General features: G+C 44.7%; 1 protein-coding gene across 2 annotated transcripts in view; it reads right to left on the bottom strand.

Annotated features, from left to right (window-relative positions):
* Positions 1 to 14,278, bottom strand: part of CDK15 (cyclin dependent kinase 15) — a 379,934-nt gene that overhangs the window by 220,646 nt on the left and 145,010 nt on the right. For both annotated transcript variants that reach the window (XM_075317605.1, XM_075317606.1), the window contains 2 exons: positions 11,962 to 12,055; positions 1,637 to 1,700 (listed from right to left, as the gene is read on the bottom strand). In XM_075317605.1, coding sequence (XP_075173720.1) covers positions 1,637 to 1,700; positions 11,962 to 12,055 — 158 coding nt within the window. The remainder of the gene's footprint in view (positions 1 to 1,636; positions 1,701 to 11,961; positions 12,056 to 14,278) is intronic.

The following is a 14,278-nucleotide window of genomic DNA, read 5'->3' as shown; positions in this document are numbered from 1 at the left end:
CATGTTAAAAAAACGTAGTGTGAAAGCAGCCTAAGGCTCCATAGCCTTTGATCTAGGTAATCGAGGAACATTGGGCGGAACCACAGGACAATGTTGAAGCTGGGAACTTTTCTAATAAATTGGTGAACGAGGAAATGTGTCTTATTTTTATTGCTCTCTTGTAAAATTTTCAGGTTTCCATTTGTGGACTATGTTGGAATACCTGGACTACAGATGGACCTGCATGGATTTTTTTTTTAATGAAATGGTGAAGAAGGAAAAGTGTGAGGGATTTATTTTTCAAGGGGTGTATTTTTGTGTGTGTGTTTTTTCTTTTCCCTTACTGGGTTAGTAATGGGTGTGTCTGATAGACACCTCTCCATTACTAACACTAGGGCTTGATGCCAGCTAACACTACACATCTGACATCAACCCCAACTGCCATTACCCAGATTACCACCGCACCAGGGCAATTCGGAAGAGCCAAGGTAAAGCGCCAGAATGTGATGCACCACTTCTGGTGTTGCTCTGGGCTGGTATTTTTAGGCTGGGAAGGGAACAATAACCATGGACCTTCACAGGCTGACATCAGGCCCCAGCTGTCTGCTTTACTTTGGCTGTTGTCAAAAATAGAGGGGACCCCACATTGTTTTTTTAATTTACTTATTTAATCAAAAAAGCTGTCCAATAAGCTACACAGGGTGCAAATTCACTATATGTTGGGGGGTTGTGTAGTTATATGTCTATATATCTGTCTGGCTATATATATATATCTGTATAAAATTTATTCGTATCCAAAAACGCTAGTAAAATGCATGCAAAACACATAAAAAAAAAACGTAAAACGCAGATTTTTGCTGCTGGGTTTTTCCTGCCAAGAGATGGAGAAATGGTGCAGAAATGTCTGTATACAAATACTCAATGTGTGCACATCCCCTTACAGCATTCCATTGTTACTTTGCATTTTTGCTGCCTACTACACAGTATATTTGAGAGATATTTAAAGCCCCCCATACACATAGATATCTGTTGACCAATCAACCGGTCGACAGCTGACTTTCACATACACAGGAGTGCTCAGCTCGATCAAATTTTCCTGTGTTCTCTATGAGAGAGCCACTGCCAGACTCTTCCAGAGAACAAAAGAACTCGGAGTCTGAAATCCAACAAGTTGGATTCTTTTCTTCTCCAACATCATCGGGAGATTCGTAAGGCCCCATCCACATTAGATTGTCCTATATCAGTGAGTTTGGCAGTCTAATGTATATGTGGGTCCTTTTAGCAACAAATTCAAGGTTGCAGAAATACTAATTTCAAAAAATGTGAAATTTTTCAATACTCACATAAGATCATAGGTATATAAACCACCAGTAATGAGCGCCAATCAATAATAAAAGAGGACGGTCAGTAATCATTAAGGACCATTTTCTTTCAGCAATGATTAGGAGAGGAGTATGATCAATACACGAGAGGAGGAGCTGTCAGGTAACCATGATTATTACATCTGTATAAAAATAATATGATACGTGACCTAAGAGTCCTGCTGATCGTTGGGCGCATATACACTGGGCAATAATTGGAATTTACCATTACTATGTACATATACGTTCAGCCTACTGTCCTCCATAAGTTTCAGTTATTTCGACGATTGGCATACCTGTTTTGTAGTTTGGAAGTTGCGATACTCCAGGCCACGTTTCCTCTCTTGGAGTCCCGATAACCTGGAATAATTCATTTTACATTACTAACAGTGATAACATCCTCTCATGCAGTAAAATAATGTAATTAAGGAGACCTGACAATTACCAGAATACAAACCATCCTAAATTATCAGTTCACTTTTTTTAACGTACCTGAAAATGTAAATGAAGGAATCCTGTAAACCTGCAGAGAGCAATGTCTCATACCACTGTGTTCCTGCAAGACATATTTTCCATACCATAGGTGATAAATGATTAGTGGCGATTTCACCTACAGGAACACCACCAATCACATGAATGGGGTCCTGTCTCCCCATATAAATTGAGCAGTAGTGCACATAAGTAACCACTGATCTATTCATATAGTTACATAGGTTGAAAAAAATATATAAAAATATAGGCCCATCAAGTACAACCTTTCTCTACCACTTTACATTAGCAATCACTAACTTATTTAAAACCCACCATGCCATTCTGTATTAGAAAACCATCCACCCCTCTTTTATAACCTGATATAGTTGTGTGTGCCATTATTGCCCCTTGCTGGGGACAGTTCACAGTTTGACTGCTCTAACTGTAAAGAACCCTTTCCTATTTAGCTTTCCTTCACACGTAGTGAATGTCCCCTGGTCCTTAGTATTGTCTTTGGAAGGAATAAGTCATGACAGTAGTTTATATTGACCACACATGTATTTATAGATATAAATGATATCTCCACTGAGATTTTTATTTTCTAAGCTAAATGAGCCCAAGCTTTCTAAATTCTCTCTAAGAAAGACTTTTCATCTTGTACTATTAATCTAGTTTCGGCCTTTGAAACAACTGTAGTTTTTCAATATTCTATTTACAATGTGGAGTCAAACATTAAATCCCATATTCAAGATGTTGCCTTATACTGTAAGTGATTTATAGAGGGGTATACATTTGAATCAAAGGATTTTCTCTCACCATACCTTATGTATATGGAAGTGGTGGTGACCTGCACACTACTGATTTCATAGACCCATGAAAGTAAATAGAGAGGTAGTCACTAGTGATGAGCGAGCACTAACATGCTCGGGTGCTCGATATTCATTAAGAGCAGTTGGATGCTCGGATGGGTGCAACTTGAGTATGATGAAAGTCAATGGGGAAGCCTTTTTACAGAAGATCTTTCGGAAAAATGCTTGAGTTCTCCATTGACTTCCTTTATACTCAGTAGACGGGTTAAGCGTCCCAACTGCTTGTTATACGTACCGAGCACCCAAACATAGAAGTGCTCTCTGATGACTTGTGGTCGCCCATGCACACTACAGCTTCACTCCCCAGAAGCAACAGGACCCTCGTTCTTAGGATAAGTGGTGGTCACAGTTGTTGGATCCTACCAGTAGTACATTTATTACTTATGGATAAATGGTAAATATTGCTTACAGGACAACATCTATAAATTAAATTAGTGTTATCTAGATTTCATGGTGAAGATCTGTATTTGACAAAAACTTTTCATAGCCACTAACACTGAGAGTGCATCTCAATAAATTAGAATATCATCAAAAAGTTAATTTATTTCAGTAGTTTATTTCTCTTAATGTTGATGATTATGGATTATTGTCAATGAAAACCCAAAAGTCATTATCTCAGAAAACTAGAATATTATATAAAACCAACTGAAAAAATGATTTTAATCCCAGAAATGTTGGCGCCTACTGAGAAGTCGTACAGTAAACACACTCAATACTCAATTGGTCGGTGCTCCTTTTGCATGAATTACTGCATCAATGTGGTGTGGCATGGAGGCGATCAGCCTGTGGCACTGCTGAGGTGTTATGGAAGCCCAGGTTGCTTTGATAGCAGCCTTCAGCTCATCTGTATTGTTGGGTCTGGTGTCTCTCATCTTCCTCTTGACAATACCTAATAGATTCTCTATGGGGTTTAGGTCAGGCGAGTTTGCTGGTCAATCAAGCACAGTGATACTGTGGTTATTAAACCAGGTATTGGTACTTTTGGCAGTGTGGACAGGTGCCTAGTCCTGCTGGAAAATTAAATTTCCATCTTCAAAAAGCTTGTCGGCAGAGGGAAGCATGAAGTGCTCTAAAGCGGGCTTTACACGCTACGATATATCAAACGATATGTTGTTGGGGTCACATCGTTAGTGACGCACATCCGGCCTCGTTTGACATATCGTAGCGTGTAACACAAATGAGCGACTGTGAACGAGCAAAAATACTCACCTTATCGTTGCTCGTTGACACGTCGCTCATTTTCAAAATATCGAACGTCCTTCTGTGCTCCGGTTGTTCATCATTCCCGAGGAAGCACACGTCGCTCCTTGTTACACCCCAGGAACGATGAACTGCAGCTTACCTGCGGCCGCTGCCAATGCGGAAGGAAGGAGGTGGGCGTGATATTTACGTCCCGCTCATCTCCGCCCCACTGTTTCTATTGGCTGGCCGCTGTGTGACGTCGCTGTGACGCCGACCGTCCCTCCCCCTTCAGGAAGTGGATGTTCGCCACCCACAGTGAGGTTGTTCGGGAGCTAAGTACGTGTGACGGGAGTTACTGACTTTGTGCGACACGGGCAACAAATTGCCCGTGCCGCACAAGCGATGGGGGCGGGTGCGATCGCAAATGCGATCACACGAGAAATTGCCGCGTGTAAAGCAGGCTTAAGATTTCCTCGTGGATGGCTGCGCTGACTTTGGTCTTGATAAAACACAGTGGACGTACACCAGCAGATGACGTGGCTCTCCAAACCATCACTGATTGTGGACACTTCACACTAGACCTCAAACAGCTTGGATTGTGGCCTCACCACTCTTCCTCCAGACTCTGGGACCGCGATTTCCAAATGAAATGCAAAATTTACTTTCATCTGAACACAACACCTTGGACAACTGAGCAACAGCCAGTTCTTTTTCTCTTTGGCCCAAGTAAGACGCTTCTGGCGTTGTCTATTGGTCATGCGTTGCTTGCCACAAGGAATGCGACTCAAGCAGCACTCCACTCCCTGTGAATCTCCCCCAAATTTTTGAATGGCCTTTTCTCAACAATCCTATCAAGGCTGCGGAAATTCCGGTTGCTTGTGCACCTTTTTCTACCACACTTTTTCCTTCCACTCAATTTTTCCATTAATATGAACAGCCAGCTTCTTTAGCAATGACCTTTTGAGGCTTACCCTCCTTGTAGAGTGTGTCAATGGCGGCCTACTGGACATCTGTCAAGTCAGCAGCCTTCCCCATGATTGTGTAGCCTTCTGAACCTGACTAAGGGACCATTTTAAATGCTTATGAAGCCTTTGCAGGAGTTTTGTGGTAAGTATTCTAATTTTCTGAGATGTTGACTTTTGGGTTTTCATTGGCTGTAAGCCATAATCATCAACATTAACAGAAATAAACACTTGAAATTCTCAGAAGTAAAAATGGGTATCACGGCTGTGCTTATCACCAAGGCAAGCCAGGAATTAGTAAATTCAAGTCTTTATTGCATGTGCTAATACAAGTCAATGCGTTTCAGGGGTCACAGCTCCCTTCCTCAGGAGACAACATAGCAGACAAGGAAAAAACTTGACTTTTTTTTTTCCTTGCCTGCTATATTGTCCTGAGGAAGGGGACTGTGACCCCTGAAATGCATTGACTTGTATTAGCACATGCAATAAAGACTTAGATTTACTAATTCCTGGCTTGCATTAGTGATAAGCGCAGCGATGATACCCGTTTTTACTTCTGAGAATTTCATCCTATTTCTTCGGGGCTACAGCTGTCACTAGCTACGATTATGCGGGTTTAGGTGTTGTGATCTTTTCACAACTCCTATAGGTGAGTGCCCCTTACATTAATACCCCTATTCTTTATCTGGTAAGACCCTATTCGCCTTTTTGTTCCACAGCCTCTGATACCTAGAAATAAACACTTGAAATAGATCACTCTGAGTGTAATGACTATGTAATATGTGTATTGAATTACTGAGATAAATTAACTTTTTGATGATATTCTAATTTATTGAGATGCACTTGTATATCTCTGCCAAATTAATATACATCACTAAAAAGGTTTGTCATCAAATAGATATGTAGTTGCTGTACCAAAACTAAAATAATGTAGGTGTGGCACCCCAGTGGTCATGGGAGCTACAGTGGCGTTGTTCTCCTCATGGGAGGGAAATGCTATGCCTTGAAGCAGCGGGGAGATCTCTGTGTCAGGGATTATCACACACAACAGTTCCCAATCCAGGCCAGAAGGGGGAGTTCAAGTCCTGTTTGGGGAAGCTTTTGTGTGCATTCTGGGCTGGGGAGGGGTTAGAGAGAGGAACAGGAAGAGAGACCTCAGAACACGAGTGGCGAGGAAGGAGAAAGGTCACTGTAAGAGAGCTGTCTGTAAGTTTTCCAGGAGCAGGCGCAGAGATCAGGACACAGGGGTCCTCGATTGTCGGGGGCAAACGGCCCAGCAGTAAAACCCGGAGGGCAGCAGATTCCATTTGCCTGGCCCAGCAAAAAAATCACCAAGGCAAAGTAGCACAATAGAGCCCGGGGCCGTGGTGATATGTGACGCCCTGCCCTATCAGGTCATCACAGGGTATTGTGCAATCTGCCCTTCTGCATGATATCCAATCCTCCTTGGTTACGGATCCCTAGCCTGTAGTGTTGCTAAGACTAAGCTAATCAAAATCCTAGAAACACTCTGCACCACAACCACCAGACACACCAGTGGAGAGCCTGAAGGGAATAGGGCTGGACACTTGGTGGAGTTGGTAAGGGGAGGTCAGGAGTGTTAGGAGACAGTTGAGAGTAGTGAGTGCTGACTCTCGAGTGGAGAGGTCAGGGAGCTGGGCTCCTCAGTACTAGGTGGCAGACATTAGTTTGGGCCTGGTAGGAGCTGGAACCCCAGTCGCAGGGGATCGCGTCATGGGGCACGGAACTGCCGAGCAGCGCAGCCAGCGACCTTGAGCCATCTCCGGGCAGGGGCCAGGGCACGCCGGGGTACGTGGACCCTAGGCTGGGAAGTAGCTTCACGCGTCCTGGTAATTTACCCGACAGAAGCGAAGACTTCACGATTCGTCCTCCACCCGCTCCAAAATCGGGGTACTAGCTCAACGAGGGAGATAGGACTTTCCCAATATATAGTCCAGCAAATCCCAAGCGTGAACCCTGAGAGCCGTTAGCCATACGGGTGAGCAGGACCTGTTCAGTTTCATGCTGAGAGGGACCAACTACAGACAGAGGTGCCAAGGTCAAGGTCACAGGCTAACAGACAACACCATAGGGCACGGGATCCCGGCGTGCTCCCTCCTTGCTACAGCGGTGCTAAGAATTCTGGTTTACAAGTTGTCGGTGTCAGCGTTATTGGACTGAGTGAGTACGCAGTGACCCTTTCCTCCCCAACGGTGCTCCCCTCTCACCATCACCAAGCCCCGGGGCATCCCCCCCTACCCACGGAGGGGTTAAATATCAGGCTGCCATTCCACCGCCACCGGGCGCTCCCAACAGCAGCGGTGGTATCCCACCTTACCACACACCGTGGGTGGCGTCACAAACTCTAACCACAAAATCCCCTGTAAATACCCCCCTTTTAGTTCGAGTGTCCGCGCGACCCCACTCAGGTCCGGAGACCCCTCGAGCCACCGCAGATCCGGATCCGAGCAGTGGCCTGGCTGCTGGCGCCGGGGCGGTACAGATACAAGCGGGCCCCACATCCGGCTTGCACTGCCCGCCACAAGGGAAAAGGCAAACCGCATCCAAGAAGTGGGACGCTATGCTGCTTCAGGCCACAGTGACATACACACAGGGCTCACTAAGGAAGGCCTCCAACCCACCTGGCAAAGAGAGATTCCTCACTGCTTCCCGGCTGATCGGACCACTTTAACTTTGGGACTATAACAACTGACCAGTAAAGATAAAGGAAACTACCAACCTGTGTTGTCCAGTTACTGTCGGCATCCTCAGCCCTGCACCCCAGTGTACAACACCATAGACTACCACCCCTATCATCCTCCCTGGGGCCTAGCTTCACCTGTGGGGAGCTGAACCATCCCAGCTGTGACACCATCAGCCCCAGAGGATAGCGATTGCAACGACGGTTAATCCCTGGCCGCATAACATATGTGGCGTCAAGAGACAACTACTACTCCCAACCTCCTCAACCCCTTCATCCTCATCATCCTACCATCCATCCTTCATTTCCCCTTTTGCGGATACCTCGGGGCCACAAAACCAGACAGCCACCCGTGACATCCCCTGACCCTCACCGGCCCGGTGACGAGTATTCCCAAGACCCTGTGGGGTGCTCCATTGGCATCTAGAAGAAGGAAACTATCCAGAGATAATAAATAAGCCTTCCAGCCTTAAGCCTCATGTTTTATTACTGCTAGACACAAACCTGACTGATTGACTGTCAATAAATTTAGCAGGATTCTTTTAACATTTGCAGCCCAAGGAAATATGAAACTTAGAAAAGGAAAACATTTGACTTTATGGTAAGGTCTGTCATTCCCGCGTAATGAAGATAAATGATTCTTTTCTGAGTCCAAGAATATACACTCAGTGATCAAAGAGTACACCCTGTGATGAAGGAGCTGGTGCTGACGGTGTGGGAAGACGAAGGAAAGGTCAATCAGTAAATAAAACATTGAAATTGATGCTACATGAACAAACAGCAGGAGCCTCTTCTTCCTCTCCACAGGTCCATACCGCCAATCTAAAAATGTCAGCGTAGAGGGCATAGAAGCATTTTGTAGGTTTTATAAAGATTTAAAATAATAAAGATCTATATTAGGGAAATATAGTACTTTGTGTCACATGTAAGTAGCAAATTATTTTACATATACAGTATATATTAATGTTTATTTTTTAAGCGTAAGCTATAAATAAAAAAAATCAATAAACTTTAAAGTTAACTGAGGGTAAATGAAGCAGACAGGTGCCTTGAGAGCCATTGAGGGGAAGCAATCATTTGATATTTTAGTTTTCTAACTAATCAGTGTTTTTCTGCATATTTAAAGGGGTTGTCCAGTCTTGGCGTACAAGTCTGTAGTAACTATGTGACTGCGGACTTGTGAATTCTGGCAGAATTCTCTTGTGCCTGTACCGGCAGCAAGAGTGCGCGTTTCCGCAAGTATGTGGTTTGCATACATGCAGTCATGAGCAGACTAGACGTGTGCGGCCTCACTCAATACAAGTGAATTGAGCAAGGCTGTATATGACTAGTCGGAATGTGGCCAGAACTATGCAAATTGCATGCATGACCATTTCAAGGGCTGGAGATTCCTAACAGCGTGCGCATTGTGCACTCTGAGGATTCACAAGTCTGAAGTCACATTATTACACCAACTACATATTGGGATAGCATCTTGGAGATGGGAATACCCCTTTAATGGTTGTACACCTGGCAACTATAATGCTAAACATCTGGGACTGAGGATGCTGCAGATACCAAGAAGGCTTAAGCGGGCTTTACACACTGCGATATCGGTCCCGATATCACTAGTGTGGGTACCCGCCCCCATCTGTTGCGCGACACGGGCAAATCGCTGCCCGTGCCGCACAACATCGCCCAGACCCGTCACACATACTTACCTGCCCGACGGCGTCGCTGTGACCGGCGAACCGCCTCCTTTCTAAGGGGGCGGTCCGTGCAGCGTCACCGCGACGTCACTGAGCGGCCGCCCAATAGCAGCGGAGGGGCAGAGCTGAGCAGGACGTAACATCCCGCCCACCTCCTTCCATCCGCATAGCGGCCGGGAGGCAGGTAAGGAGAGCTTCCTCGTTCCTGCGGCGTCACACATAGCGATGTGTGCTGCCGCAGGAACGAGGAACAACCTCGTTACTGCTGCAGTAACGATTTTTGAGAATGGACCCCCATGTCACCGATGAGCGATTTTGCACGTTTTTGCAACGATGCAAAATCGCTCATCGGTGTCACACACAACGGCATCGCTAATGTGGCCGGATGTGCGTCACCAATTCCGTGACCCCAACGAGTTCGCATTAGCGATGTCGTAGCGTGTAAAGCCCCCTTTACTCTGACCCTGAATGAGATGTAGAAAAAAGAATTAAATATGAATGCAACTTGTAAGATTTCACTGCTGAGATCTAATCGCTTGATAGTACTGGTTTGCAGCTTGATGAGAATGCAAATCTGATGATATCAGTGAGGTAGGTATTCTCATGGAGACTCTGCTTAGATGAACTGCACCAAATACATCAATGTCTAAGTTAATATACATTGATATTTGCAAAATTCAAGCCAAGCATAAGAAGATAAAGGTCTGTTATCTAACCTGAACATAAGCTGTGCATGATGCCAGAGTAGTTCTGAGTTGTTAGTCAGCTACTACGGTAGGAGCATAAAGAAGGGATGTGCCCAATGTAGGGGTATCGCCCCTACGAAACAGTTAGAGCACTTACTGTAAAAGGAGAGCTCCTCTGTTTTCTGTATGTTATGGACTGGCCGACTCGACTGGTGCTGCCCTCTGAACTGGAAACTTGGACTAACCCGGCCCCAAAAGAGCGGGAAAGGGAGAAGGAGCAAGAGAAGAGTTTAGGCAGGAACAGGAGCAGTCGGGTCGCCTCAGGGAAGCGAGAGAGTAGGAATGCTGTTTGAGTTTTGTTCGAAGGCAGGTATGGTGCCAGCTGCGATAGAGACTGTGGGCCAGGACATCAGAGAGCCCTGATCACCATCAGGCAAGTACTAAAGTTCCAGACATCGGCAAATCGAGGAAGAAGAAGAGTTACCCCCCTGCCCTGCATAGAGAAATGTGCACTGACAAGCATCACAGCACAGAGCTCCCGTGTGTGGACTTGTCCCCCCTCAACTGGTCCGTGAGTATAGGCCTCCAGGCATAGGCCTCCATAGCCAGAGCGTAGTATCCGTACGGCCTGAGTAGCGAAGGTCATCAAGGTCATCAAGGCTGTTAGTGCAGCGTAGTTGTGATTAGTTGTCTGCCAAGTCTATTGTTGTGGTCATCTTTGTAATGGCTGGGGGACGTACTGTTGCCGCGCTCCAGCTAGGATTTCAGTGTGTTAAAACTTTACTGTTTCCAGTAGTTACCCCGTTCACTTGTATAAATGCTGATCTTGTGCAATCTCGTCTTGTGTACCATAATTGCATCTTGCCCTGCGGTGAGTCCTAGGTCATCACTACACTAACATGAGGACTAGCATCCATTTTTGGAATGTAATGGGAAAAAGCTGTAAAATTAAAATACTTTGAGTCACAGTTAAAAGGGGTTTTTATTTTTACAGAAAATGGGTACACAGGGGTGTAACTATAGGAGCAGGGATTGCACTCACACACGGGTCCTTGAGTGTAGAGGCCCAATATATCACTTTGGCCCATATTAAAAGTCTCCAAATATTAAAGATGCAAGAGTTGGAGGCCTAGTTGGAGATTTTGCATTGGGGCCAACGAGTGTCATGGGTGTGTCATGGGTGACAGACAGTCATGTGGCTTCTGGCCATAGAAGGTTGCAGCCTTTGCCTTTGCAGAATGCTCCCTGACTTTCCAATGTCCTGCTGTCAGTATTCATTGGTATAGGTAGCTTTCCTGCTGGATTCATCTCTCCCCTTTTGGACCCAACAGGAGCTCGCCTTCCACTCAGCTCCTGATCATCAGCATTCTCTTGGTGCTTAAATACCCATTCCTTAGACTAGGGCTGGTGATATTTTTCAGTTCATTCAATTCTTGGTTGCAAGCAGGTGGCTTGTACTCCTCTGCGGTATTGTTGTGGAATAGGTTGCTTAACGTCTACCTGTGTAATCTGTAGATAAGTAGTTGATGCATTTTCCCTCTGTGTGTCCTCCTTTTGTCATCTATAGTGTTTAGTGGGGTTAACAAAGAGCTCATGCCATCCGTTCCCTATTCAGGGTTCAGCACTAGGGATATCTAGGGACAGGTATCTGGCTTGGGGCAGAGGTACAGAACCTATCTAGGGTAGTGAGGGACCCCAGGGACCAGCAGTAGGTTTGGTCAGGGGTCACCATCTTCCCTTTCCCTACTGTAGACAAAGGGTTTCCCTTCCCTTTCGCTGTTTGCTTGGTGCTTCCCCATACCTAGCGTGACAATGAGCTTCAAGTTACCCATTAGGTGCACATGTCATATTTGTAAGGTATTGTAAACTTGATAGTATGATAATATCTCTCAATCTTAGAAGCTTGGTTACTCTATGTCTTTATCTGGCACATTGACAGATCCTAATGCCACAGTTACAATGGTAATACCTAGGGAGAAAAGGCAAAAAGGTCCGAAAAATATCATCTTATTACATAATGTATTGTGTAGGTTGTAACTATACTAAAGGGTTGTTCACTTACCGACCAAATCTTTTCAAGTTGCTCAAAGGCATCTGACACACCAGAGAATGCGGGGTATCCCTGAAGCATCTCTATGAATATACAGCCAGCACCCCTGGAATTAAATCAGAGGAAAGGGATTTTCAGCCTCTTTGATGGCTCACAGCCTCTATTTCTCTAAAGATTACATGACTTTCCTCACTAGTTTTTTTTTACACTGTTTTTCTAAATTAATTTCACATTAATAAAGCTTAATCTGGTTGTTAAAAATAGATGTAATAATTACATAATTGAAATTCATCATCTGTAGAATAAAATGCATATGATGGGGCAAAGTGAGAAGTTACTGAAGGGCTTTTACCAAGGTAATACTGTCTTAGCTAAGTTCATGGAATAAATGATTTCTTGTTTCAATCAGGTTTATGTTTTACATGTAATAACAAAAATGACAATATTTTTATATTTTCATATTATGACCTTTATTAAAAAAAAGAGTAATCTTGCAACTGGGGTCATGTTAGATGGAAGAGTTTACAGCAATTTCCTTATCATCAGAGGCAGGATTACAATGACAGCTGACACCTTAATACACAGCTGATCACACAGGATCCACCAATCACAATAGTGATATCAAATCTGATCCTGACACTATGCACATTATCAATGCAAAGTGGATCAGAGATTGTTCATTGTGGCTATGTGCATGTGTTGTTTCTTGAAACAGGAGGTTATAGACTAAATAAGCCCCAGTGAGCAATGTGAAAATTGCAGAATTTCTAATTTTTTTTTTATTTAAGTTTGAGATATGGAAAAAAAAAATACATTGCAAAAAAATGGTTTTAACTCAAAAATTGAATTTGAACATTAGGTAATTTCTTGTTGACACATTCCTTTTACAACTGGACTTGAAGCGGGAATTGTATATGTCAGTATTATTTAAACCTACTAGAGATCTCATGTCGTGGACTCAGTTCATAAAGTTTGACAGCATTTACTCAATATATTGACATGAACTCTACCTGATTGAGCTCCATACATTATGATCTTCATGCATTAACCTTAGACTTGTGAGGCAAAGAGCAGAATCAAATAAAGTATAAGGCTATGTGTGCACTAGGCCGTTTTACCCGCGATTTACCCGCAGATTTGCAGCGGAAATTTCTTGAGAAATGTCTGCAATCTTTGTGCAGACATTTCCCAGCAAATCCTATGAGAAAAAAAAATAGCTGTGCGCACGCTGCAGATTTTTCTCAAGAAATTTCCTTGAGAAGATTTTCTTGAGAAAACTTCTTGAGAAAATGAGCATGTCAATTCTTTTCCACAGGTACCTGCGGATTTCTGCAGTACAGCCTGCAAAATCCGCAGGGAACAACCTGCGGGAAAATCGCGGCTAATTCGCGGCTAATCCGCGGCAAATCCGCATGCGGATTTACCGCGGATTTGGTGCAGATTTTTTCCGGCGGTCCGGAAATCTTCCACTCCCAGAAGTTTCTCAAGAAATTTTTTTGATAAACTTCACATTTCTAGTGCACACAAAGCCTTATGGTGAAGATTTACCAAGCTGTTACACAGAGTTTTGCACAGACTTCGCTGACTGTCATGGTGCCGTCAGGCTCTGTTCAAATTGCAGATTGACACTCCGCCCGATAATTTCTCTGATGTCCCTCATCAACATAGGCAAACTCGGGCATTGACCTTTGCTAGCCTACTTGTAAAGGCCACGTCACACTAAGCAACATCGCTAGCAACATCGCTGCTAAGGAACAACTTTTGTGACGTAGCAGCGATGTTGCTAGCGATGTTGCTGTGTGTGACATCCAGCAACAACCTGGCCCCTGCTGTGAGGTAGTTGATTGTTGCTGAATGTCCTGGACCATTTTTTAGTTGTTGCTCTCCCGCTGTGAAGCACAGATCGCTGTGTGTGACAGCGAGACAGCAACAACTAAATGTGCAGGCAGCAGGAGCCAGCTTCTGCGGACGCTGGTAACCAATGTAAATATCGGGTAACCAAGAAGCCCTTTCCTTGGTTACCCGATATTTACCTTCATTACCAGCGTCCGCCGCTCTCAGCTGTCAGTGCCGGCTCCCTGCTCCCTGCACACGTAGCCACAGTACACATCGGGTAATTAACCCGATGTGTACTGTGGCTAGGAGTGCAGGGAACAGGGAGCCGGCACTGGCAGTGTGAGAGCGGGGGGCGCTGGTAACGAAGGTAAATATCGGGTAACCAAGGTAAGGGCTTCTTGGGTACCCGATGTTTACCGTGGTTACCAGCGTCCACAGAAGCCGGCTCCTGCTGCCTGCACACATAGCAGAGTACACATCGGGTAATTAACCT

This window comes from Anomaloglossus baeobatrachus, chromosome 7 (genome assembly GCF_048569485.1).
Source record: "Anomaloglossus baeobatrachus isolate aAnoBae1 chromosome 7, aAnoBae1.hap1, whole genome shotgun sequence".
Lineage (NCBI taxonomy): Eukaryota > Metazoa > Chordata > Amphibia > Anura > Aromobatidae > Anomaloglossus > Anomaloglossus baeobatrachus.
This window is presented reverse-complemented; position numbering and strand designations above follow the sequence as displayed.